The sequence below is a fragment of the Dermatophagoides pteronyssinus genome, unplaced genomic scaffold (genome assembly GCF_027571235.1).
Source record: "Dermatophagoides pteronyssinus isolate colony J.1.1.1.1 unplaced genomic scaffold, Derpt_VIB-CSIC_2022.12 sq0005, whole genome shotgun sequence".
Lineage (NCBI taxonomy): Eukaryota > Metazoa > Arthropoda > Arachnida > Sarcoptiformes > Pyroglyphidae > Dermatophagoides > Dermatophagoides pteronyssinus.
This window is the reverse complement of record NW_027461529.1, coordinates 936,222-962,054: the sequence shown is the minus strand read 5'-3', so window position 1 is coordinate 962,054 and position 25,833 is coordinate 936,222. Positions and strand designations below refer to the sequence as shown.

The following is a 25,833-nucleotide window of genomic DNA, read 5'->3' as shown; positions in this document are numbered from 1 at the left end:
CAGAAAATAAAACATTGTTCATGAATGATTATCGTTGATATGATTGTAGAATAAATTAAATCGATGACAAGCATAAATGTTTTTTATCGCTTCTTTTAAATATTCTTATTATATGAATATAACACTTACTGTTTAAGATGTTTTTTTGTTGAAAAAATTTTGCGAAAATTGTTGTAAAAATAGACATTTCAAATTGCATGATTAACGACAATGGATTTTAACAAAAAAAATAAATAAATATTGGCCTCAAAATCAATGACATTCAAGAAAATCATCAGGTCAATAAAACAAATTTCAATGTCATATGTCAATCAATCAATCAATCAATCAATTAGTATTCTTATAATATGATCAAATCAATATATGAATATCAAAATTATAAAAAATTATACAATCAGATAATTTGTTCGATTTTGAATTTCATTTTATTCAAATGAATTGATAATTTACTTCCTTATGAGAATTTATTTATTATTCAATCATTATTCGGATGTATGTGATAAAAATTCATAATGATTTCTATCACCCAAATCATATTGATTATGTTGATAAATAATGTAAAAAAATTAATTGAATTTAATATGAAATTTTTTCTTCTTTTCTTTCTGAATGAATCTTATATCAAACAGGTGATATAACTGTAATGTGTAATATGATATTATTGAATAAAATATAATAAAAAAAATTATATGAAAAATTATCAAATAAACACAAATCATATTATCAACAATGATGATAACTATGAAATTATTGTTAATTATAAAAATGATTATGATTGTGTGTGTGTATTTTCTCACCTTAATAATGTTAATGTCCGTAATGTCTTAGCAAAAAATGATTTTTAAAATTTTTGTTTTTGCTTTTTGATGTCTGGGTCCCATCATCATCATCATCATATTCAGTTTTTTATATTCAATTAAATTGAATTTTATTTGAGTTTGATTAACAGGTTTGGGAGAGAGAAAAAAAACTTGGATAAGATTATCATTATCATTCGTGAAGTGAAAAAAACTTGAACTTTGAATCCAATAAAATATCGATTGACTTAACTTGCGAAAACCAATATACAACACACACACAAAAACACACATTCGGACACACGATTATTATTGATTAATTTGATGATTAGTAATTATTGATGGGAAATTATTATTATTATTTTGTTTGCAAAAAACGGAACTATGAGATAGTTAATATAATATGGTTAGTAGATTTTTTTTTTTGCATTTGTTCCGATATCTGTGATCATTATTAATGTAATCAATATATAATCATCATAATTCAATAATTGAATTTGAACTTGTAAATTATTATGGGTGTCATGATTTAGGAATCAGCATGTTTTTTTTGTTGAAAATTTCCCCCACATGTCTATCCAATGACCCATTCTTAGTGATAATCATTAAAAATAGGCGTTTTTTAAACAAACAAAAATGAATAAAAAAACTTAATAATAAACTCACGTTTTATCTGTCAATTCTTTAATGAAATGAATGCTAGAAAAAAATAAAGATAGGAAAAACATTGAATTCATCAATTGATCAATCGATTTTTTTGCATTTTTTTCCCCGTAAAGAATGATTAAACTTTTTCAAATAAACTATTTTTTTTAAGTTTTATTTCACAAGTTCATATCATTATCAAATTATCATCATTTTTTCATCATCAACTAAACTTCATCTCTCTCTCTCCCTTCTAGATCCGTAGTTGTCATTTTTTGTTGTCAATCATTACATCTTCATCAACATTAGAATTAACATTTATTGGAAAAATATTTGATTTTTGTCCAGTGCTTGATTGGTGATTAATTCATCGATATGAAATGAACATCTACGATTTTTTTTGATGTATGTTTGAAATGGTCAAAAGATAAATTCTAATGTCAATTTCAAAGGATTTTTTTCCATGATGATGATGATGAACGAAAATGGATCGAATATAATGAGGATAAAATGGAATATAGCAGTTAATTAACTTTTTTTTATTTACTTTAGCAGACCAATCAAATGAAATGAATCGATTACTTTTTTGTTTAGTTTACTTCATTTTCAATGTGAAATCATTCATCTTATGATGATGATGATGATGATGATTATCGTCATTCGTTATGGATCGATTGGTATTGAAATCACACACACACACACATAAAAATCAAAGATCATCAATTATCTACTATCCTAGTATTAATTCAATCAAGAGATATTATTCATTCATTTTCAATATGTGATCATTCAAAATGATCATATCAAAATAAAATAAAGCAATGTGAAAAAAAATTTGGTCAAACAAAAAAGAAAAGATTTTCTTCTTCCGGTCAAACACCGGTGATTAGTGTTTGAACAATAAAAATTTATTCAGAATTCAAAAATGAAATCTTTCATCAGTTAACAGTTAATCCAAACTATGATACATTTATCAATTAATAAAAACAAGATTGAAAAAATAATTCAATGTCAAAAAAAATATCATTATTGTTGAAAACTAAAATTTCTTCTTCTTTCTTTATAAATGCATGATGATTGTGAGAAAATAAAAAAAAAATGAAAATTTCATTTTTCACCTTATTCATTCATAATTTGTGAATAACATTTTGATTACAATAATAATAATAATAGTAATTATTTCGTTATTTTTCTGATTTGACAAAAAAGAAAACTTATGGATGATGATGTTTTATTTCAATCTGTTTCATAGCAACATTCTTTACCATGCGAAAATTGGTCTAATTCGGATATGAACGAATGAAACAAATAAAAGAGAAGAATGTAATTAAACTTGAACATCATGATTTTCAACAAAAAAAAATATGTTTGATTCGACCATAACGATGTCATCATCATCAAATGCCATTGCCATTAAATAATTTATAATGATAATTTTTTGTTTTGAAGTTGAAAATCCAAATTTCACATGTATGTGATTGTTGTCCATTTTTTCATTTAGTTGATTGAAAGTTTTTTTCATTTGATTCCATATTTTTTATGCTTCACATCTATTATAACGAATTCAAAAGTATATGAAAAAAAATAGATTAAATTTTTTCAATGTTAATTTTTTCAAATTTTTATTTTTTGTAAGAGAAGATTCTATATAATTGCATAATATTTTCCAATTATATGATTTTGATTGACAATCAATAATTGTTTGTTGAATTGATCCAAATTTATTGATGAAAAAAAACATCTTCTTTCATTCTTTTTTTTATTATTTTGATCAGTCAGTTAAAGTAGTCAAAGACAATTGATTTTTTTTTTGAAAATTTCAAAACAATTAAATTTAAATCAATAAAAAATGAAATATAATTTGCTTGATCTGGATTCCCATCAAAATTGACATTTAATTGTTGTTGAAATTATCCATTATTAATAATTCATTCATATAGGAAAACATTCAGTAAAATTTTTATGATTTTGACCAAAAAAACATTTAGAGTTTGAAATCGATACGGATACATTGCTTGACTATTTTAACAATTCATTGAATGATGATATGAATTTAAAATTTGGGAGTTACTCATGTTCTCTCTCTCTCTTGCTTATTTAGCCATTTTATTACTCTTAAAACATTATTTGACATTTGTGATACATCACACATCAGTTACAGTGTTGAAAAGAAAATTTCTTGGAAAAAAAAAGAGTAAGTGAGAGAAAACACCGGTACAAATCCCTTGTCTATACAATGCCAATCTTGGAGAAGAAATATTTAACACGCGCAAAAATTTTTTTTCGCTTTTGGAACACACGTTTTTTTCTTACCTTCAACTGTTTTAGCTTTAGTCAAAGATCAAGATCTTCATTGATGATGAGCCACGAGTGGGAATGAATTAATACTTATGGCCACACAGACACACATTAAACTATTATGATAGGCTTAAATTCTTTTTTGTTGAAAAAATGAGATTTCCCTCACAAAGAACAAACACCACCACCACCCGCCAACCATAGTTTTTCGTTTAGTTTCATTTAGTTTAGCTCGGTTATAAAAACCTCGCGTTTGTTGGATTAAAATTTCAATTTGATTTTCCATCATATTTGAAGATCATCAAATGTGTTTCGTGTAATTCTGTTTTATTTTCCTGTGCACTTTTGCATTCAAGTGTTTCCAGTGTGTGTGTTTGTGTGATATTCATAATTGTATCAATCAATAATATTTTTTGCATCATAATTTGTCACTTAAATCATTTTATAAAAATGAAAAATATTAATTTGATTGTCGTTTTATTGTTGGCAACCATTTACTCTACATTTGCTGCAAGATATATTCGATCAGTGAAAGGTGGTCGAGGTTTTGGTGGCAGCTCTGGTGGTGGTTATCAATCTTCTGCACCAATTTCACCATCTCGTTCACGATATAGCGGTGGCGGTGGTGGTGGTAGTTTACCATCATTTGACACTGGTAGCTATGGAGGTGCAAGTGTAGCTCCAACTGGTGGTTCATATGGTGGAGAATCTAATAGTGGATACGGTGGTGGACAATATGCTGAAGAGGTAATTGTTTATTCAATTTTTAATAGATTTGTTTATTTATTGGAATTTATCATCCCTTCATATATGGATAATACCATTAAAGAATGGATTGAAATTCAAACAACCAATAAGAAAATTTACAATTTTTTTCTTATTGATAATATTATTTGGATAATGTTTAAATTGAATTTATTTTTTTCACAAACATTTACTAAATCTTAATAATTCAATCGATGTTAACATATGTCATTTTTTATAAATTAAAAATAGCATCCTGCCCCAGAACCATATAATTTTCAATATGCTGCCGATGATGAATATGGTAACAATCAATATCGTAATGAAGAACAAGATCAAAGTGGTACCATTCGTGGATCATATGGTTATACAGATGCCAATGGATTATATCGAGTTGTCGATTATATTGCTGATAATGATGGTTTTAGAGGTAAATTTTTTCTATCAAACTTGATGATTAAAAGTTCTTTACTTTTGGTTTGTTTTTGTAGCATCGATTCGATCAAACGAACCCGGTGGTTTAACGGAACTAAACCCAAAAACTGGATCTGTAGAAAATCCAGCCGATGTTCAATTGTCACCAGAACCAGTACCAGCTTCGGTTAGGCAACAACAAGAACAATATACTTCGGCAGCTGCAGGTTCTGGAAGATATCGCGGTGGTAATGCTAAAGGTAATGCTGGATATAGTGGAAACGCTGCTGGTTCAGGATATGGTGGCGGTTCTAATACCGGAAGTGGATTCAGTTTTGGTGGTGGCGCTAGCTCTCATGGTGGTGGTGCATCCGGATATGGTGCTGGATTTGGTGGTTCTAGTGGTGGCAGCAGTAGTGGTGGTTTTAGAGGGGGTTCGGCCGGACCAATTACCCAACAAAAATTATCCGGAAAATACTGAACTTAAATCAAAAAAAAAAAAAAATGGCAAGTATACATAATTATAGAAAAGTATAACAGGTTTATAATAACTTTAAATACAAAAAAAAATTAATAAGATTTATTGTTTGTTTAATAATTTTATTATTATTATTTTTTCATTTATTATGACCAGCAACCGATTGATTTTCTCATCATTCATTTTCGGTTTTTTTGCCATTATCAATCAATCAATCAATCAGATTTTAAATTTTTTTTTCTTTATAAAAAATTTTTTGAATTAATTTGTTCACTTATACTATTTTGTTTTGTTTTTTTTCCAAACACGTTTACCTTTCATTTTTTCATTATGATGTCGATTTTCCTTTTCTTTTTTTTTCTATTAATTTTTAACTTTATTTTTTTTTTTTTGTATGTGTTTTATGTATTATTATTATTTTTGTTGTTGTTTTTTTTCTTCAAAATTGTCATTCATCATTCATATGAAGTAAAGCGAGAAAACAGTGAAAAAAAAATTCAATCAAATGAATTTAATTAAGATTTATTAGCTTGCTAAATTTGTAAACATTCAGGTAAATTGATTAGACAATAGATAAACATTCAAATAAATTGATTCATTATCATCATCATTGTTGTTGTTGTTGTTTTTATTGTTCGCTGTAAAATTTATTATTATTATTTTTTTTTTGAACAAAATATATTAAAATGATCATGGATATTGTAAAAATATGATGAGAATGAGGATGGTGTGATTTGAAAATGGACAAATAAACTTAAAAAAAATTATGACTTGACACTTTTGTATTATTATATTTACATATACATTGCTTTCATTAAAATATATGAAATATCAGAAATTATTTATAATTTCATATAAATAATTTTAACTATAAAAATGTTTTTAATATCGATTTCGAAATAATCATAATAATAATTAATGATCATAGAGATAATTGTTATGATCGATATGAATCGATGATGATGATGATGATCGGATACAAGATTCTATTTTGGCAAACGAAAAAAACAACAACAACATTTTTTTCCTGTTTCATTGTTTATTTTAACTTACCAATGACATTGTAAATGAATTAGAAATCACTTAACAAACAAACAAAAAAATATTTTAATGTTTTATTCGATTATAAATGAAGAATATATATGATTAATGTTGCACATGGATGGGTCATTTTTGATCGATCATAATGTTTGAAACAAATTGTTTTGGTTTTGCTTTGTTTTTTTTTCATTGGCCTCTTATTTGGATATTACAAAAAAAAATTGTTTTTACTTTTATTTCCTTGAAAAAGTAAACAAAAATTTTCATATTCATCAAAAATATTGTTTAGATACTTATTAATGAATATTAAAATCTTATTATTAGATTTTAATAATAATATTCATAATCATTATTATCATTAATCTTGCAATAAATATAGAAATTCATATTTTTTTTTTTGTTGTTGTTTAATTTCAAATTTGCAATATTTTCATTGAACTGGTCATAGATAAAAACAAAAAGTTTGTTTTTGGTTGCTTTCATCATAGATATTGTATAACAATAACGACAAACAACAACAAAAAAATCAAGCCGGTTTAAGCCGCATTCATTATAATATTGCTCGTTTCGAATTCTCATCCAATATAAATTTAGCATTGTTTTTTTTTGGACGAAATAATTTCGTAACAATTGTTTTATGTTTCTCATTTTTTTTCTCTCACAATCTATCACGAATTTTTATCATGATCAAAAAAAAATCGAATCCCAAAAAAAATGATAATTTTTTTTCTTCGCTTTCTTTAGCTCATTTTAAACCACCATAATGTTTGTTTTGTGTGTAACACAAAAAAAAAAATTCTGTATTACCACATTGTTGTTTGAACTATAGTGAAAAAAAAATATATAAAACAAAGATTATTCATCCAACAAAAAAATCTTTCAATTCAAAATGATGAAATTATAATTATTTCATTATATAAATACCAACGATATTATGATCAAAAATTCTATCATTCAATCATAATAACAATACATCAATCAATTCAAAAAAATGTCTTTATTACGAAAAATTATTGTGGAAAAATTACCAATATTACCAAATGAATATCGACGATATCGTTTATTATCACAAGCTGGTCAAGATTTACAATATGTTTTGGATCAAATGGATAATCAATTATCCAAACAAATTAAATATTATCCTAAAGAAGATATATTATATGATAAATATCAACATGCAATATATGAATTATTTAATGCTGAAATAAATATCTATTGTAAAATAAATAAATTAATTCATATATATCAACGACCAATGTTAACGTATCGTATAATTTCACCTGAAGAATCGATAATCATTTTTTCCGATTTACAACGTTTAGCCGAAATTCATTCAAATTTTATTAAAAATCTTGCCATGCTTCAGAAAAACGGTTTATTTGAATGTCCAGCAAATGCTATGTTTGAATTTACTAAATCATTATATTATTATCAAATTTATTGTTCAAATTTGATTCAATCTAGAAAAATTTTGCATAAAAAAATGCAACAAAAACAATTTGTTAATTTTTTACAATCCGAAAGAATACGAAAATACGGTGAAAAACTAGATTTAGCATCACATCTAGATCAACCACGACGACATCTAATGAAATATCCATTAATATTGGCTGAAATTTGTCGCCGAACTGTTGATCAACAAGAAATTAATCAATTGAATAAACTTAATCATCATATAACAACATTCATCAGTCAAATCGATGCACAAATCGATGAAAATAAATTTCATGATTTGATCAACAAGTTTTCAATTCGTAACAAAAATTCTATCAATATCAAGAACAAGATAATTTCCACTTGTACACGATTAATATTATTATCATCTGTTCATTGTTGGCCAAAAAAATGGCCAAAAAATTGTCTCATTCTTTTTGATCGATTACTTATATTGGTTCGTTGTTCACCTTTGGGTAATAAATTTCTTATTCGTTCTGAAATCGAAATCGGCAATGATCTGCATTATCATCATAAAATGAAAAATTCTAATCATAAAAATTTTAATAATTCAACAAAACGTCATTCAAAATGGCTTCGATTATATTCAACAAATGAATCAATCAATTTTGATATAACAATCAAATTCAAACAACAAGATGATCGTATCGTTTGGTTACGATATTTAGCAACTTTATTCAATTTAATAGCTAGATGATTTAATTTTTTTTTATAAATTCAATTAGAAAAAAATCTGAAATTTCGAAAAATAAAAAAAAATTAAAGACGACATTCATTTATAACACTTTTCAGGATAGGTGTGTTAGGACGACCCCAAAGCCAATACTGTTTACTACTTGAAACATCTGGTTTTTCGGTCGATAATGGTTCGGATAATTTTCGTTGAAATCTTTCTCGTTTTGGATTCATTTGTATTTGACGTTGACGTTGAATTTCCGGTGGTTGATATGATGATGATGATGATAAAGGAAACGAACAATTTTCATTCACCGATTCTAAATTATTAGCTGATTGATCATTAATAAGAGCATTGTTATCAAAAGCAAAATCATATTTAGATATAGATTTAACGCTATCATCATTATTGTTATTATTGTTGATGAAATTTTTTCGCTTTTTTCATAAAAAAAATTGGAAAACAATGAATAAAATAAATTGCACCATTTAATCAACAATACTCACCATTAAAATACAAATAGCTATTAAAGCTATCAATAATATTTCAATCTGCAACAACAATAACCATATCCAAACGGTTAACCATTGTCCACTAACAGCAGCGATATTGACACGTGTACGATTCATTGATTTTACCTGAAAAATATCTGTTGTTTGTTGCTGTAATTTAGAATTTTCGGTAATATTTTCTTCAAATGAAAAAGTTGTTGTTGTTGTTGTTGGCGAATTATCGATATTTGTTTTTCCGGTTGAAATGATTGAATCAACGGTAGTTGAGATTATATGGTGTTCTACATCCGATTTTTCGGCAATATTTTCGTTTTTCGATTCATCGATTGATAATTTCATATTGGTTATTATTTTTTCGACTATTTTCTATAGCCGATTATGATGAAAAAAAGTAATCATTTATAATTTTTTCAGAAAAAATTACAATAAAATTAATTACCTCAATTTGTGCAATTGTTTGATTACTTAGGCAATTATCAATTTGACTGCTTGAATTAATTCTGTTAACAATGGAAGTTTGACTATCAGTAGATTCGAAATCGGTTACAGTTTGTTCCATTGCATTTGTATTAGACACAGTATTTATTGATGATAAATATGATTCGGTTACTGTATGAATTTTGGATTCTTCATTCGGTTGCATTGTCATTATAAGTGTTGATGGTGTTTTTTCATCAACATTCATAATTGATTCTTGATCATTTTGAATATCCATCACATTAATTGTTGTTATTATTGGCCATTGTTCATCAGATAAACAAGGTAAAACTAATCCAATCATAATAATAATTATTACCTTCAAATTCATTATTGAATAAGTTTTTTGGTAAAATTATAAAAATCAACAATCTAATCATTATACGGATATAATGAAAACATATTACGAGAACATGATTTTTACGCAAATTTAAACAAAAAACAAAAAACTCCCTATTTTTATGAGTGTTTCATTTCAAGTTTTATTTCCTCTGTTACATATTTTGATAGAATAAAAAGATTATAAAAAAATTCATCAGGATATCAATGTATACACATGGATTCAATCTGTGAATAATTCTTTGCTATACTCATCAAAAGATGGCACTACTTGGTCACTTAAACGCTATTAAAATCATGATGTAAATTGAAAAAAAAAAACGATTCTTTGTGTTCGAATATTATCAAAATTAACAAAATAAAAACAAAAATAATTTATTTATTCAACTGGATCATAATGAAAATGTTGTTTTCAAATGATTTGATAAATCTGACATAAATTCTTTCAGAATATAATCATTGGTAAGAATAAAACATTGAAAATCAGATCCACGAAATAGTTTGGTCATATTTTCTTTTGCCGTTTCCATACAGATTTGTTTCAATTCATCTAAACAAACATTTTGTTCATTAGAATCTGTTGTTGTGGATGATGTCATTACACAATATTGGCTATAAAAATGGCATACATTTTCTATACTTATATGGCATCGTATTTGTTGAATAACTTCTGAACAAATAATTGGATCATTCATCAGATTGGCTAGATGATATAATTGTATTAATTCTTTATCAGTCATATGATTCATTGGAAATTTTCCATGATAAATGTGATAGAAGAAAAGTTCGAATGTTTTATGATTGAAAAACCATTGTTCATCAACAGGTAGGTCAATACAATCCATACGTAATAACTTTGATCGAATAGAATCAATTGATTCGTTTGAAGAAATATTCGCCATCTGTAAGGTTTTTTCGAATAATTGTGAACATTTGAAATTGGAAAATGATTGATAAACATTTCCTTTTACGAATAAAACAAGTTTGTGACATTTTATAACGAATTCTTCTTTTTTCGTTATACTTTGATTGTTTATAAAATGAAATTTCAGATCAAACGTTTCTTCACGTTTTCGATAGATTTTTTCTAATAAATCGAGCCTTTCTATTTCTGGAATTGATTGAAATATTTTTACACAGAAATCCATTACTGATGATAATTCTAATCGCAATGCTTGACTAAATAATGAACAAATCTGTTCCATACAATCGGGACATTTTTCAACAATATAATTCAGACAGCAATTCATCAGTAATTTATCGTCCATTAATTCGGCTATTCGCAATAGTTTGATCAGATCTTGTTTTGCAATGATTAAAAATTTTTGTGTACTATATTGAAACATTAAATAGGCATACATAGCACGTTCATTAACTAAATCTTTATCCAATAAAAGTAAATAGAATCTTTTACGTTGTCGATTTAATGTTTGAATAAATTTTGTCATCAGAACACCATCAGTCGAATAAACATCGGCACTCAATGATTGTGGTTGGCCATCAAAATCAATTTGTTCGTCTGGTGGTGGTGTTAATGATTGAGCTTCATCAACAATAATCCATGATTTTGGTAAACGTTGAAAAAAATTATTAAATCTTTCCAATATTAATTGTTGAACATAAATTATTCGTTGACAATCAAATTGTTGACATGATGAACCAAATCCAATGGCAATATCGCAATCATTTTGATTATTAAATGTTTCTAATAATTTGTTATTTGTAACATTTATATCGATATTATCATGATGAATTAGAATACGTTCAAAAGGAAAATTAACTTGATGTTCGGATCGTAACAATTTACGGTCATCAGTTATTCTAAATTGATCAAAATTTGCCAAAATCTGATTCATTGTTTGATGAATGGGTGATAGAATTCCCAATGAACATAACGATATTTTATGTATTAAATTATTTTTCCTTTCCGAATTATGATTTGTTATCGTTTCGGTAGGTTTCATTGATCCCCATATAAAAAATTTACCTCCCAATTTTGATTTGGCAATGGAAATATCTGATTTAGCCCATGCTCCAATCTGTGAAACAGGTTCATCAAGTGGAACTAGTATCGGTTTTGTAAAATTAATTGAATCATTCTCTGAAATGATACCACATTGACCTTGTTGATTATTGCCCATGGCCCAAACTTTTCCATCATATGTTAACATTAATGTATGATTTTGACCACAGCAAACTGATTGAATTAATAGATTTGTTTTCAATTTTGTTGGTGACAATACATTTGATTTTAAATCATCTTGACCACATTGACCGGTATGATTCCAACCCCAGACAAATATTTCGCCTTTAAGATTGACAGCAGCTGAATGCCAACCACCACAAGCTATATCAACAAAATCCACACCACCAAATGATGGTGTTAGTGTGAAATCTGTCAATTGAACAGGTTTTAATTGATGAAATGTTGTACCATTCCCCACAGAACCGGTCAAATTTGAACCAAACGAATACAGATGATTGGTTACTGTCAATATTAACGAATGATGTAGACCACACGCCAGATCTACGATTGGATCCTTAATCGCATTGATTAATGATGGTTTACCTATGTGCGAATTTGAACGAGATAAGCCAAGTTGACCAAATCGATTATCCCCCCATGAATAACATCGACCATTTTTTGTTAAAGCCAATACAAAAAGCTGTCCCGAACAAAGTTTGATCAGATTTTGACCAGATAATTCTCGAATTAAGGTTGGTTTTTTTGCTTGTAAAAATGGTGATTGATTAATGCCCAAACAGCCAGATGCATTGTGGCCATATGCAAAACATTTATTATCATATGTTGTCCAAATTATACTCAAAAGATTTGCGTTAGGAGAATCACGATTGTAAATCTTGGTCATTAATTGGATATTGTTTGGATCAAAACGTAATCGTTGAGATACATAATTAAACTTTGCATATTCACTATGTTGTTCATTACTGGACATTGTATCCATAACAATTATTTTGATGAACAATGTTGCCAAGTCGAATATAAGAAATGTCAAATTTGATGAGAAAGAGAGGGAGAGAGAGAGAAAAAAAATGCTCATCACTTTATCAATGACATTGAATTCAAACATTCATCATTAATTGTCATGGTCAATGTCAATCTTAATAATAATAACTTTATTTATGCACACTGCAAGATGCACTTGTGCTCAATGTCAATCTTGATAAGTAAAAAATATTTTTCACTATTTAAGCCAAACCATTTTGTTATTTATTTCTTATTTTAAATCATAGCATCGAAAGCATTTTTTTTTGTTTGGCATTTATCGTTATTTTGATTTTATTTTGATTTTTTCGTTTTTGTGACTGATTATTTTTTAAATAACTATACCATCTATTCAATCGTATATAATATTGACATGATGGCTACTTCTAATGAACAGTCAATTAATCAATCATCCGAAATAATTATTGATCAAGATCCATTGGTGGATACTGTATTGACATTACCAGCAATCACCGAATCATCAACAATCAAATTAAACAATGGTAATGACGCTTTAGACTCAAACAATTTGGCCATTCAATTGGAACAGGTGAGAAAAAAAATTGTTTTGCCGATCAACTTTTAATACGAATTTTGTTTTCAGGTTCGCCTTAGCTATCGCAAAGGTACAAAACTAACACCAGTTCTCAATGATCTTAACATGTCTGTACCAATTGGTTCAATATTTGGTCTTCTTGGACCATCTGGTTGTGGTAAAACATCATTGATTCGATGTATTCTTAATTGTTTGAAACCTGATTCGGGCTCTATTCGTGTGTTTGGCAAAAAACCTGGTTCAAAAGAATCAAATATTCCCGGAATGGATGTTGGTTACATGCCACAAGATATAACATTGTTTGATGATCTTTCCATTCGTGAAACATTGGAATATTTTTCAACACTTTATCAGATGCCAGCATTAATGACTGCCAAACGAATTGATTTTTTAGTCGAATTTCTTGATTTGCCTGAAAGTTCACGACGTGTTTGTGCGCTTAGTGGTGGACAAAAACGAAGAGTTTCTCTTGCCACAGCTCTTATTCATCGACCACCTTTGTTGATTCTGGATGAACCTACTGTCGGTGTTGATCCATTACTTCGCCAATCAATCTGGCAACATCTTACCGAATTATCTCAAAGTGAAAGACTTACTGTATTGATCACGACTCATTATATCGAAGAAGCCCGTGGTGCCAATCAAGTTGCTTTGATGCGACAAGGACAAATTTTGGTTCAACAACAACCAAATATTCTTCTACAACAATATCATTTAGAAACATTAGAAGACGTGTTTCTCAAATTATGTAATGATCGCCATCTTTCTATGGATGATAGTGAAATCGAAGAAAATAGCGAAACATCTACTGGCCATGAAAATGATCCTAATTGGAATGATTCCTGTTCAAATGGTAATCCAGCTGAATCGAATGACAATTCAAGTGGTATCGGTTCATTAGCCAAAAGCAAACCTTTAGCTAAAAGTAGTGATGAATTGTTTGATGGTTATGAATCAAAACGATCAATGTATAGCTATTGGCGTAAAAACGTTTCGATCAAAAATCAAACATTTTATATGAAACAAACAATGGCCATTATTCGTAAAAACACAATCGCATTACTACGTTCACCGGGCAATCTTTTGTTTCAATTTTTATTGCCAACCATCATTGTTATATTGTTCTGTGCTTGTATTGGTCGTAATATCAACCATATTCCGGTTGCAGTCTATAATGGTGATTGGAGATCAAATGTAACTGTTGATATTTTACGTGAATTGGATCCAATATCAATCAATCAAATACATTGTCGAACAGCGGAAGAAGCATTACAAGCCGTTCGTGATGGTCTAGCTTCATCAGCAATTACAATTCATGAAAATTTTACCGAATCACTTCATGATCGACTTTTGCTCATGGGCAACGTTGATGAAGAAACATTAAATAGTTCGACCATAAAAATTTTTCCTGATATGTCCAGTAAGTAATGATAACAATGCAATTTTATTCATATTTTCAAAAACTATTTTTCCGCAGATCAAATAATTGCATTAACTGTTTATGAGAAAGTAATTGACACATTTCAAATGGTTGCTCGTAAATATCTACATCAAATGGGCTCTAGTCCTGCATTGATTGAATTTCCCATCAATTTTTCAACACCAATTTATGGTTCACATGAATCTACATTCACCGAATTTATGGCTCCCGGTGTTATATTATCAATCGCATTTCTCGCTGCTATTCCATTGACAGCAATGGTACTTGTTGTCGAACGAAAACATGGTCTTATTGAACGAACTACTGTAGCTGGTGTAACCAATTTTCAATTCATATTGTCACATTTGATCACACAATTTTTTGTTTTATTGGTTCAAGTCGTATTGCTTATGATCTGCGTATTTCCCATCTACAAGATACCTTATCATGGTGAATTCTTTTTCATATTCTTACTCACTTTAATGCAAAGCTTCTGTGGAATGTCATTTGGATTATTCGTATCATCCGTTGCTGCCGATGAATTAACTGCAACAATGTTGGCATTAGGATCATTCTATCCAAATCTTTTGCTAAGTGGTACTGTTTGGCCAATCAAAGCAATGGATAATTATATGCGATATTTTAGTTATTTATTACCACAAACAATACCAATCGAATCAATGCGTTATATGATTTCACGTGGCTGGGGACCAGATCGTTTCGAAGTACAACTTGGTTTCATTGTTACTATAACATGGATCATATTATTTACATTGGCCGCATCACTTTTATTTAAATTCCGTAAGATCTAATAATTTATTCATTTCCTATTTTTTTTTGTTCGATTTTCATCGATTAATTTATTAACATTGACAAATCAATTATTTTTTTGGATTTTAAGAAATTCCTTGTGATATTTTATCCAATCATACACACGCACTCAAAGTTAACATTAATTATTTTTCTTTTGATAACAATTTGTATAAATTTTTATTTTAAATCATTATAATAAATTAAGAAATTATTTTGAAAAAAATTTTTAATTTGATTTGAACACAATTTAATTTATTGTGATTGAATTTTAGAATCTTATTATTATTATTACCAATTAATTGATTGATTCATTCATTCATTCTTGTTTAGATTTATCTTTTTTTGGCCTAATACAGAATATTAAGAATAATGTATATAATATAAAAGCACCGGTAATAGCGGTTATTGCATACATAAAAAAATTCAATTCTGGATGACGATAACGATTACGTTTAAGCCATTCAAGTACTTCTTCTTCACGAATAAGATCACCACGATATATGGATGGAAAACGTTTACGAAAAAATACTAATGCCGGTACATCCTGTATACCATATTTACGTGCATATTTTGTATCACGAATTTTGACAAACATTATATCCAATTGATCGGTATCATCATCAATGTGTTCCAATTCATTCAATATACTTTCACAATCATAACATTCGGTTTCATCTATACAAATTAAGTAAAATTCAAATAGAAAACTATAAAATTAATCTATTTATGGATTTAAAAAAATATGATTTTAGAAATAACAGAAGAAAAACTTACAAAAATATACTGCTACAAAATCATTTTCATTGATTATTTTTTCCAACATTCTTCGATTAACTTCTTCAATTTCATCTTTTATTTCAAACACTTCATTCGATGTAAGCCAATCTAATACAGCTTTTTGATCAGTTAGATCACCTTCATAAAATTGATATTGATCTGCTTTACGAAATAAAGCTAATGATGGTAATGTTTGTACATTGTATTCAGCATTAACAACAGGATCATTGATTTTAACAAAATCAAAACCATAAATATCGACATCATCATCAATTTCCTGTGATCAATAGCAAAAAAAAAAAAAATAATTTTTTGTTCTTAGTTAATAAAATGTTTTATATAAAATCACCTCAAGTGCTTCAATAGCTTCTTCACATTCTGCACATTCCCGACCATAAAATAACACAGCTAAAAATGGCTTATCATGTATCAATTTTTCTAACATTCGTCCATTAACATCTTCAATCTCATCGGCTAGTTCACGATTTTCATCTTCAATAAGCCATTCAAATACTTGTTCTTCATTACGTAGATCACCATCATAGATTAATGGATTACCATTACGAAAATAAACTAATGCTGGATAATTTTTTATTCCATAACGTTTGGCCAATGTTTGATCTTGAATTTTAACAAAATTAATGCCATATATTTCACAATCATCATCAATATTTTCCAATTCTTCAAGTACTATATCACATGCTCGGCAATTCGGTTTATCTAATTTGTTTTTTTTGTGTCAAACAAAACAATAACATTTGATAAGATTAAATTATTATTCAAATACACTTACAGAAATAGACTACCAAATATTGTGTATTGGTAATTAATTGTTCCAATAATTCTCGATTAACAGATTCGATTGTATCTTCGGTTTTTTGCTGTATTAACCATTGTAATACATCTTCTTCTGCCGATATATCACCTTCATATATACTTGGTATACGTTTTTCAAAGTAAATTAATGCTGGAAATTCTTCGATACCATATTCTTTTGCAATGTTGGTCTGCTGTGTTTTAACCACTTGAATCGAATGATAAATGATTATGAAAATGAAAATAAAAACAAAACAAAAATCCATTCACTTACATATGATTGCATGTCGATCAGTTTCCGTATCAATATTTTCCAGATCTTCTAAAATTTTTTGACATTCTTCCGAATCCGATACATCTTTTTTGAAATATGATGATTGATTTGTTTAAGAAAAAAAAATAAATGATAACAGAGAAAAATCATTGTTGATTTGAGCATTTGTTTTATTAAATTTTTTTTTCAATAAATATTTAAGAATAGCAAAAAGAAATAAAAATAACGGCCGTATATTCTATTCAAATGAATTATTTTCATAAAATTTTGATTTGTTCATTAGTGTGTGTGTGTGTGTGTGTAAAGATGTATGTGAAAGAATGAACAACAACAACAACGAAAAAAGATTTAAATAATTGTCACTATATTGTATCTGTATGTGGGGGGTGGAGAAGTGTATGAGCAAATTTCAATCATCAAATTAAATTGATGAATAAATAAATAATTTTAATGAAAATGAACCAAAAAATAATTCATGCTTGATGAAACAAAATTCGTTGAAACTTCCTTTTTTTTATTTCACTTTTTTTGGTTTGATTTTCTGTTGCTGCTGTTGTTGATTGGTGACAGTTTTTGCATTCGATGTATCAATCGATGATTTTATTGTTTTACTATCAGCTTTATTGATTTGTTTACTTGTTTCCTGTGTTGATTGTGATTTTTTCATATCAGTTGATTTTGCCTTATTAGTAATCGTATTGGCTGGCATAGATTTTTTATCAATATTCGGCAATGGAGGTAATTTGGATGCCATCGATCCGGTTGATTGTGATTGTTTACTTATCGATTGTTTAGTCTGTTGATGTCGAATACCATCTTTTGATGATGATGATGATGATGACGTTGAATCTTTTACTGAATCATCGGCACCTGTTTTAGTTTTTGTTGACGATGATGATGAAAATTTTCCAAGAAAATCATCTTAAGTTGAGATTGTTTCGTAATTTTTAATTAAGCCAAAATATTTTTTCAAAAAAAGAATAGAAAATAATGTTTGTTTTTTTCAGATTTGTATCAAAACAAATCATCAAACAAACAAAATTTGCATTTACAAAATCCAATTAAATAAAAATTTAGCAACAATATTAATGGATTTTCATATTTATATATTCAAATGTATGTTTGTTTTTTTTTGGTCGTTGTTGGGGGTGTTGATAAAATCGATCGAACAATAAGGGTAAAATAAAAATTTTCCAGAGATCAAAAGGACAGAATGAAAAAAAAGAGAACAGAGAGAGAGAGAGAGAGAGAGAGAAACATAACTTTAGATACAGAACAAGAATAATGATAAACGACAAACATGAAAACATGAAAAGCAGAAAACTGGATAAAAAGGAAAAGATTTTTTTTTTTTTTTTGTTGATTGTTTGATATTCCTATGGTCAAAATTGCACTGTTTATATCGAAAAAATTTTCCCTGTTTCAAAATGAGATTCTTTCTTTCTTTTAAAAAAATTAAATTTCGCTGTTGTTGTCGTCATTATTAATTTGATTGATTTATCAATATTTCAATTGAATAAGAGAAAAAAAAGACTAATTGATTCTAATTTGAATTTTTTCAACAACAAAAAAAAAAAATATTGTGCGTTTGTATTAGTGTACGTGTGTTTTTGTGTGTATTTGTATGTTAAATAAGTATATATTTTTTTAAGCAATAAAAAAGGAAAGAACGGCCAGCTTGCCATTCGGCATATTTGATTTTCAAAAATAATTATTTACAACAACAAAAAAAAATTTGATTAATACTTACAGAAATATACAGCTAAATGATCAGCTGTTTCGATTAGTTTACGTAATGTACCGCTATCAACTTCTTCGATTCGATCTAATGATGGATCTTTTTGATTGATAAGCCATTCAAGTATTCGATCAGATTTCTTTAGATCTCCTAAATTGAAAAAACAACAAATTCGAAAATGAAATCAATATCAATTATTCAACATTCATTAATCTATTCGTTCTAAACACTAACCTGCAAATATAACTGGAACATCTTCACCTTTTTTGAAAAATACTAATGCTGGTAATGCGTATACACCGTATTCTTTAGCCAATTGATTATCTTCAATTTTTACAAATTTCACTCCGGCTGCATCGGCTTCATCATCAATCTATCAATTTTAAAATTATTTCTTTGAGTTTATCATCAATTAAGATAAATGTTAATATCATACTTTTTCCAATTCTTCTAAAACTTTATCACAATTTTTACAATCAACTTTTGAATAGAATAAAACGGCCAGATGATTGGTTCGATCCAACATACGTTCAAACATTCTTCGATTAACTTTTTCGATTGCATCAGACATTTCCATATTATCTGGTCGGGTTAACCATTCAAGAACTTCATCTTCATCAAACAAATTGCCTTCATAACGGATATGTTTACCACGGCGGAAAAATACCAAACCGGGTGGATTACGTATACCATATTTTTTGGCAATCAATTGATCATTACATTTAACTAAAGCAACATCATAATCACCACAATCATCATCAATTTTTTCTAAATGTTCAGCAATTTCAGCACTTTCATCATCATCTGGTTTGAAAAAGAAAACAGCCAGATATTCTCGTTCAGCAATTAAACGGAACAATATTTCCCGGTTAACATTTTCAATAGTGTCTTCATTTTTCTGTTTGATTAACCATTCAAGAACTTCTTCTTCTTCAAGTAAATCACCATCATAAATTGAAGGTTGTTGATCTTCAAAGTAGACTAACGATGGTAATTGAGTGATACCTAATTCTCGAGCATATTCACCATCTTCGATTTTGACCTGTATATATAGCAAAAAAAAGAAACATCAAAATAATATGAATGGACCAAGTTTCATTGTTTGAAAATTAAAACTAAAACTAACAAAATGAATTCCATGCTGATCTGTATCATCATCAATGTTTTCAAGTTCATGTAATATTAATTCACAAATATCATCATTATCACCATCATCAGATTTTGATTTATTCTTCAGACGTCGTTTGGCCGTTTCCTCTTCACAATCACGTTCATCGTAGAAAAATACAACAATATGATCAACATCATCAAGCAAAACCTGTAACATATGTCGATCGACTAATTCGATGACATCTTTATGTGAATCTTTGTGCTTGACAAGCCATTTAAGCACTTTATCAGCATCTTTTAATGAACCTTCTTCATAGAACAATGGAATTCGTCGTCTAAACAGGACCAAAGCTGGAAAAGAGACAATGTTGTATTCTTTGGCCAATCGAAGATCCTTGACTCGTACAAAATCGATGCCAGCTTCCTCAGCCAAATGATCGATCGATTCGAGTTTCTGCAACACCTTTTCACATTCGGAGCATTTGTCTTTGGAGAATAAAACGGCAACGTAGGGACTACGATCCAATATTTTATCCAACATACGTTCATTGACTTCTTCGATTTCATCGGGATCATCCAACGTATCATCATCGGTCAGCCAATCCATGATAGCTTTTCCATCTTTAAGACTGCCACGATAGACGATAGGTTCTCCATTTCGGAATAATACCAGCACTGGAAATTTGTCCACTTTAATCGAATGTTTCTGCAAAAAGGCCAGATCATCGGTAGTAACAAAAAGAATACCATGTTCATCGGTGTCATCATCGATATGTTCCAAAGTATTGTGTAGGATATTTTCACATTCTTTGCAATCATTTGGTGCGAAATAGACAAGAACGTATTCACGTTCTTTCAATAGATCAGCTAAAATTTCTTCGGTGACTTCTTCAATTGTATCTTCTGTACGTTGTTTGACTAGCCAGGCAAGTACAGCATCTTCATCGGTCAAATCACCTTCATAAACGGTAGGCAATCGATTTTCAAAATAAACCAATACCGGTAATTCATCAGCTAGACCATAATCTTTTGCTACGGAAACATCATCAATCTTGACAAATGGAATACCATAACGATCAGCATCATCATCGATTGTTTCAAGATCTTTGAGACATTTTTGTGATTGACTTGATTGATCAAAAAACAAAACGGCTAACCAACTGGACGAATCAATCAAACCTTTTAATGTACGTGAATTGACCTGTTCAATTTGATCGGATTCTTGTTGATCAAGTAACCATTCAAGAACTTTATCTTCATCAGTTAGATCACCATTATAGGTTGTAGGTACTTGATATTTGAAAAATAATAACACTGGTAATTTACGAACACCATATTTTTCGGCTGCTTCAACATCATCGGTTTTGACAAAAACGATACCTTTTTCATCACATTCATCATCAATGTGCTCTAGAATGGTGCAATAATAATTTGAGAAATTTATTTTTATTTACAAAAAAATATAGAATACAAACCTAATTCTTTGAGAACTTTTTCACTTTGTTTATCTTTCGGTTTATAGATTAATGCAGCCAATTGATTATGTTTTTGAATCAAAACATTCAACAATTCATGTGAAACTTCTTCAATCTCATCCGAATGTTGTTGTTTAATCAACCATTCCAGTACTTGTTCTTCATTGCGAAGATCACCTTGATAAACAGATGGTATACGATTTTCAAAATATACTAACGATGGTAATTCATCGTGTAATCCATAGATTTTGGCTAAATTGTCATCATCAATCTTGACGAATGCAATACCTTTTTCATCACATTCATCATCAATATTTTCAAGCTCTTTGAGTACTTCTTGAGAATTTTTATCATGTCGATCATCTAAGAAACAAATGGACTTTATGTTAAACATTGGAACGATTAAATTCAATTTATACTTACAAAACAATACAGCCAAATAATTGGTCGAATCGATCATATTTTCGAGAACAGTATCGGAAACATCTTCGATTTCATCGGTATTTTTCTGATGAATCAACCATTCCAATACTTTTTCTTCATTCATTAAATCATCTGTAAAATTTATCATTAATAGAATAAGAAATTAACTGAATCCATTCAACAACAAAAAAATTGCATATATACCTTGATAAAAATTCGGAATCTTTTCCTCAAAATAAACAAGGGTCGGTAATTCATCATATTCGATACCGAATCTTTTTGACACTTCAATGTCATCTAGTGATGGAAATCGGAATTAATGAAATTTTTTCAATTTCAAATACGATAAGATTAGAGTAGCTTTTTTTATAATAAAAAAAAATATTACAAACCAATTTTAACGAATGCTATTCCATGTTGATCACATTCATCGTCAATATTTTCAAGTTCTTGTAAAACTTCCATACTATCTTCATCTTGATCATCATCTATAATTTAATAAATGATAATATTATTACTCATAATCGGAAGTAATATTTTAAATTATCTAAAATATATTTACAAAATAAAACGGCCAATGCATCAGTATTTTCAATTAATTGTTGCAAAACAGATGCGCTAACATCTTCGATTTCATCCGAATCTTCAATATATTCATCCGGATCATCAACTGTATCGCGAAATTCGATAAGCCAATCAAGTACTTTTTTCTCATTTTCTAAATCACCGGTATAAACAATCGGAATCTTTTTTCTATAATAAACTAATGATGGTAAATCTTCTAGACCGTATTCATATGCCAAAGTTTCATCGGAAATTTTTACCTATATAGAAAATATTGTCATAGTGATTTATATCATTGTTGAACAAAAAAAAACATTTTTAAAATGATAAACATACAAATCCAATGTTTTTCTGATCAGCATCATCATCTATTTCTTCCAATTTGAGCAATACTTTATCGCTTTTCTTGTGATTTTTTTTATCTAATTTATTTGATTTTTTTTGCAAAACAATTATTGATTGTTACATTACAATAGAAATGAAAAAGATACATACAGAATAAAACGGCTACAAAATCATGTTCATCGATATAATTTTGTAAAATTTTTGCATTGACTTCTTCAATTCTATCTGGTAAATCCATTGATTCAACTGATATAAGCCATTCGAGTACTTCTTCTTCATTCATCAGGTCACCTGGAATTGATATGAATGAAATTCATTTGGCAATGTTCCATGTTGAAAAAGATGAAAATTTATGATTACCTTCATAAATTGTAGGTTCACCGTGACGAAAATAGACCAATGTTGGAAATTGATTAATGCCATATTTTTTTGATGCAGCGCGTTCAGAATTTTTAACAAATTCTACACCATACTTATTTGCGTCATCATCAATTTTTTCCAATTCTTCGAGAATATCTTTACAATTATCGCAGGTTCGAGTATCTGATTTTTTTTTATTTTCCGAAACAATTTTAAATATGATCATAGATGATTTTCTGTGAGAAAAAAAAACTAAACGATTATAAACTTACAGAAAAAGACAGCAATATAATCCTGTTCTTGAATAAGATTATCCAGACGTTTAGCTTCAACTTCTTCAATAACATCCGAATGTAATGGTGAACGACGTTTCAATGCTTCGACCATAGCCAAATGATTGGATGGAATTATAATCGTAACCAATATGGTCATTATAAATATTTGAATTAAAGATAATGATGGTAATGAGAATGATGATAATAATGATGTTGATGACGATGATAAGGATGATGATGATGATGATGATGCAAAGGAAGATGATGATATCGGACATAATCGTTTATGATTAATGGTCCGAAACGATGATGGTGATGAATTATATGATGAGCATTCATCTGATGAGCATGATGATGATGATGATGTTTTTCCATATCGGATACCTGATGTTGAAAATGGCAGCCACCATAATGGTGTTTGGTTGCCTGAACACATTTTTGTTGTTGTTGTTGTTGTTATTATTTTTTGTCGAATCTTTTGTTTGAAACAAAAGATTTTTCAGATAAAATAAGCGTTTATATGTGTGTTGGGATGATGATAATTAAATATTAATCACAAATATTTATTAACTACTTTATACACTTATTAATATTAAAAAATCATGAAATAAAATTTTATCGAATCACTCACTAATCGAAAAAAAATTGAATCAAATCAAATTATCGAACTCTAAATGAAATAAATAGATGAGATTAAAAAAAACTCTTTATTCGATGATGATTTTCATCCGATTAGATATTTGGAAAAAAAATTTCGATTTCTAAGTAAAAAAAAAGTGAAATTATTTAACTTCGGGACACAAACAACGGTAACCATCATCATCATCACCATCACCATCACCACATTCACAATTCATTCAAGAATTTCGGTGAAAAAAAGGAGAAATTCTCATTAACTTTTTTTCCATATTTTTTTTTCTCTTCATTCAACTATCCATCCATATACATCTTTTCATATGTTAGCAACACAGAAAAAAATGTGTGTTATTATTAACCTAGACGAGAAAAAAAATTTGTTGCAATAATGAAAAAAAAATATTTATAAATGAATGAATGAAAATAAAAACGAAAATAAAAATCAAAGTTATATATCACCTTCACTTATCGTTCACTTATATTCACAAAAAAAAATTCTATTTTCAAAACAAAATTTTCTTTCTGTTTATGTCCTTATTGTAATGACGAAAATGATGTTACAATAACGAAAAATAGAGGGAAAATGCTTGTTGTTGAATAAAAGAAAAAGATAGAGATAGAAACGAAAATTGATGGAAATCTTTTCGGGATTTATTTTCTCACTTTCGTTTACCGAATATCTTATAGACATGTTAACAATAACCGGGGATAATAATGATGATGATGATGATGATGAGGATAATGGAAAATAGTATAACCAACATGCAAGAATCATTCATCAACCATCATCATCATCACCGAATTTGTTTGCCTAGTTTGAAATATTTAATTTTTTTTTGTTCTTTTTCTTCTACTTTTTCTTTTTTTTCCTCTTCATAAACATTTAGCATAATATTCCAAATGAATTTATTTGTTGACTTACTAAACAATCACAAACATTATTATTATGTTTGATGTGTGAGTTTAAATCAGTTTGCTAAAATAAAAAGAGTGAGAGTAAAAAAAAACGAAGATTTGAAAACTAAAAACTCCCCATACGGAGCTAATATTTTGATTCTGTTATAATTTTTTTTTGACTATATATACATCAAAGATTTATAAGATGTTTGCCAGAAATTAGAATTTAAAGAAAGAAAGAAAACAAAATCTATTAAAATGACTTGTTGTTATCAGAAAGATGAAGTGAGGGAAAAAGAAAGAATAAAAAAAAAGAAAAAGAAATAGGCCGTTCAAGTTTCTTGGCATATGTGTGTGTGTGTGTATGCATGTGTCGGATTGTACACAGAATATCCATGTCGATTTTTGTTAAAATTTTTTTTTCTAAATCGAATCTTTTGTTATTGAATTTTTTTTTCATCGTTTTCATTT

At 28.3% G+C, this 25,833-nt stretch overlaps 6 protein-coding genes across 6 annotated transcripts; 3 read left to right on the top strand and 3 right to left on the bottom strand.

Moving 5' to 3' along the window:
- Window positions 1-4,021: 4,021 nt before the first annotated feature.
- LOC113789659 (uncharacterized) lies at window positions 4,022-6,151 on the top strand. The gene is made up of 4 exons (XM_075820062.1): window positions 4,022-4,487; window positions 4,737-4,914; window positions 4,976-5,405; window positions 5,533-6,151. Exons 1-3 carry the CDS (start codon window positions 4,191-4,193, stop codon window positions 5,377-5,379), a joined length of 879 nt encoding a protein of 292 aa, XP_075676177.1. The 5' UTR covers window positions 4,022-4,190; the 3' UTR covers window positions 5,380-5,405; window positions 5,533-6,151.
- Window positions 6,152-7,225: 1,074 nt separating this feature from the next.
- On the top strand, window positions 7,226-8,569 carry LOC113789724 (neuroepithelial cell-transforming gene 1 protein-like). Its single transcript, XM_027339298.2, has one exon. It carries the CDS (start codon window positions 7,409-7,411, stop codon window positions 8,567-8,569), a length of 1,161 nt encoding a protein of 386 aa, XP_027195099.2. The 5' UTR covers window positions 7,226-7,408.
- A 62-nt stretch (window positions 8,570-8,631) lies between these two features.
- LOC113789725 (uncharacterized) lies at window positions 8,632-10,087 on the bottom strand. Its single transcript, XM_027339299.2, has 3 exons — window positions 9,500-10,087; window positions 9,055-9,426; window positions 8,632-8,985 (listed from the first exon to the last, which is right to left on the bottom strand). Exons 1-3 carry the CDS (start codon window positions 9,866-9,868, stop codon window positions 8,632-8,634), a joined length of 1,095 nt encoding a protein of 364 aa, XP_027195100.2. The 5' UTR covers window positions 9,869-10,087.
- A 148-nt stretch (window positions 10,088-10,235) lies between these two features.
- Window positions 10,236-12,918, bottom strand: LOC113789823 (uncharacterized). The gene has a single exon (XM_027339410.2). It carries the CDS (start codon window positions 12,840-12,842, stop codon window positions 10,269-10,271), a length of 2,574 nt encoding a protein of 857 aa, XP_027195211.2. The 5' UTR covers window positions 12,843-12,918; the 3' UTR covers window positions 10,236-10,268.
- A 189-nt stretch (window positions 12,919-13,107) lies between these two features.
- On the top strand, window positions 13,108-15,902 carry LOC113789899 (ABC transporter G family member 20-like). The gene is made up of 3 exons (XM_027339491.2): window positions 13,108-13,433; window positions 13,488-14,859; window positions 14,917-15,902. Exons 1-3 carry the CDS (start codon window positions 13,257-13,259, stop codon window positions 15,669-15,671), a joined length of 2,304 nt encoding a protein of 767 aa, XP_027195292.2. The 5' UTR covers window positions 13,108-13,256; the 3' UTR covers window positions 15,672-15,902.
- On the bottom strand, window positions 15,683-24,795 carry hlk (hulk). The gene is made up of 18 exons (XM_027339489.2): window positions 23,827-24,795; window positions 23,555-23,737; window positions 23,345-23,485; window positions 23,186-23,271; window positions 22,848-23,109; window positions 22,678-22,773; window positions 22,490-22,582; window positions 22,286-22,417; window positions 21,863-22,225; window positions 20,404-21,797; window positions 19,714-20,319; window positions 19,512-19,650; window positions 19,290-19,427; window positions 17,540-17,623; window positions 17,243-17,473; window positions 16,799-17,169; window positions 16,447-16,726; window positions 15,683-16,347 (listed from the first exon to the last, which is right to left on the bottom strand). Exons 1-18 carry the CDS (start codon window positions 24,263-24,265, stop codon window positions 15,989-15,991), a joined length of 5,397 nt encoding a protein of 1,798 aa, XP_027195290.1. The 5' UTR covers window positions 24,266-24,795; the 3' UTR covers window positions 15,683-15,988.
- Window positions 24,796-25,833: the final 1,038 nt, after the last annotated feature.

What these genes read in the sequence shown, in the direction of transcription:
- LOC113789659 (XM_075820062.1), top strand. Translation starts at nt 4,191, where the DNA reads ATGAAAAATATTAATTTGATTGTCGTTTTATTGTTGGCAACCATTTAC. An exon ending in GTGGACAATATGCTGAAGAG is followed by an intron (nt 4,488 to 4,736) that starts GTAATTGTTTAT and finishes AATTAAAAATAG; the next exon opens with CATCCTGCCCCAGAACCATA. An exon ending in TGATAATGATGGTTTTAGAG is followed by an intron (nt 4,915 to 4,975) that starts GTAAATTTTTTC and finishes TTGTTTTTGTAG; the next exon opens with CATCGATTCGATCAAACGAA.
- LOC113789724 (XM_027339298.2), top strand. Translation starts at nt 7,409, where the DNA reads ATGTCTTTATTACGAAAAATTATTGTGGAAAAATTACCAATATTACCA.
- LOC113789725 (XM_027339299.2), bottom strand. Translation starts at nt 9,868, where the DNA reads ATGAATTTGAAGGTAATAATTATTATTATGATTGGATTAGTTTTACCT. An exon ending in AAACAATTGCACAAATTGAG is followed by an intron (nt 9,427 to 9,499) that starts GTAATTAATTTT and finishes AATCGGCTATAG; the next exon opens with AAAATAGTCGAAAAAATAAT. An exon ending in TAGCTATTTGTATTTTAATG is followed by an intron (nt 8,986 to 9,054) that starts GTGAGTATTGTT and finishes TTATGAAAAAAG; the next exon opens with CGAAAAAATTTCATCAACAA.
- LOC113789823 (XM_027339410.2), bottom strand. Translation starts at nt 12,842, where the DNA reads ATGGATACAATGTCCAGTAATGAACAACATAGTGAATATGCAAAGTTT.
- LOC113789899 (XM_027339491.2), top strand. Translation starts at nt 13,257, where the DNA reads ATGATGGCTACTTCTAATGAACAGTCAATTAATCAATCATCCGAAATA. An exon ending in TGGCCATTCAATTGGAACAG is followed by an intron (nt 13,434 to 13,487) that starts GTGAGAAAAAAA and finishes TTTTGTTTTCAG; the next exon opens with GTTCGCCTTAGCTATCGCAA. An exon ending in AATTTTTCCTGATATGTCCA is followed by an intron (nt 14,860 to 14,916) that starts GTAAGTAATGAT and finishes ATTTTTCCGCAG; the next exon opens with ATCAAATAATTGCATTAACT.
- hlk (XM_027339489.2), bottom strand. Translation starts at nt 24,265, where the DNA reads ATGTGTTCAGGCAACCAAACACCATTATGGTGGCTGCCATTTTCAACA. An exon ending in ATCAGCATGGAATTCATTTT is followed by an intron (nt 20,320 to 20,403) that starts GTTAGTTTTAGT and finishes CTATATATACAG; the next exon opens with GTCAAAATCGAAGATGGTGA. An exon ending in TTTTGTAGCAGTATATTTTT is followed by an intron (nt 16,348 to 16,446) that starts GTAAGTTTTTCT and finishes TAATTTGTATAG; the next exon opens with ATGAAACCGAATGTTATGAT.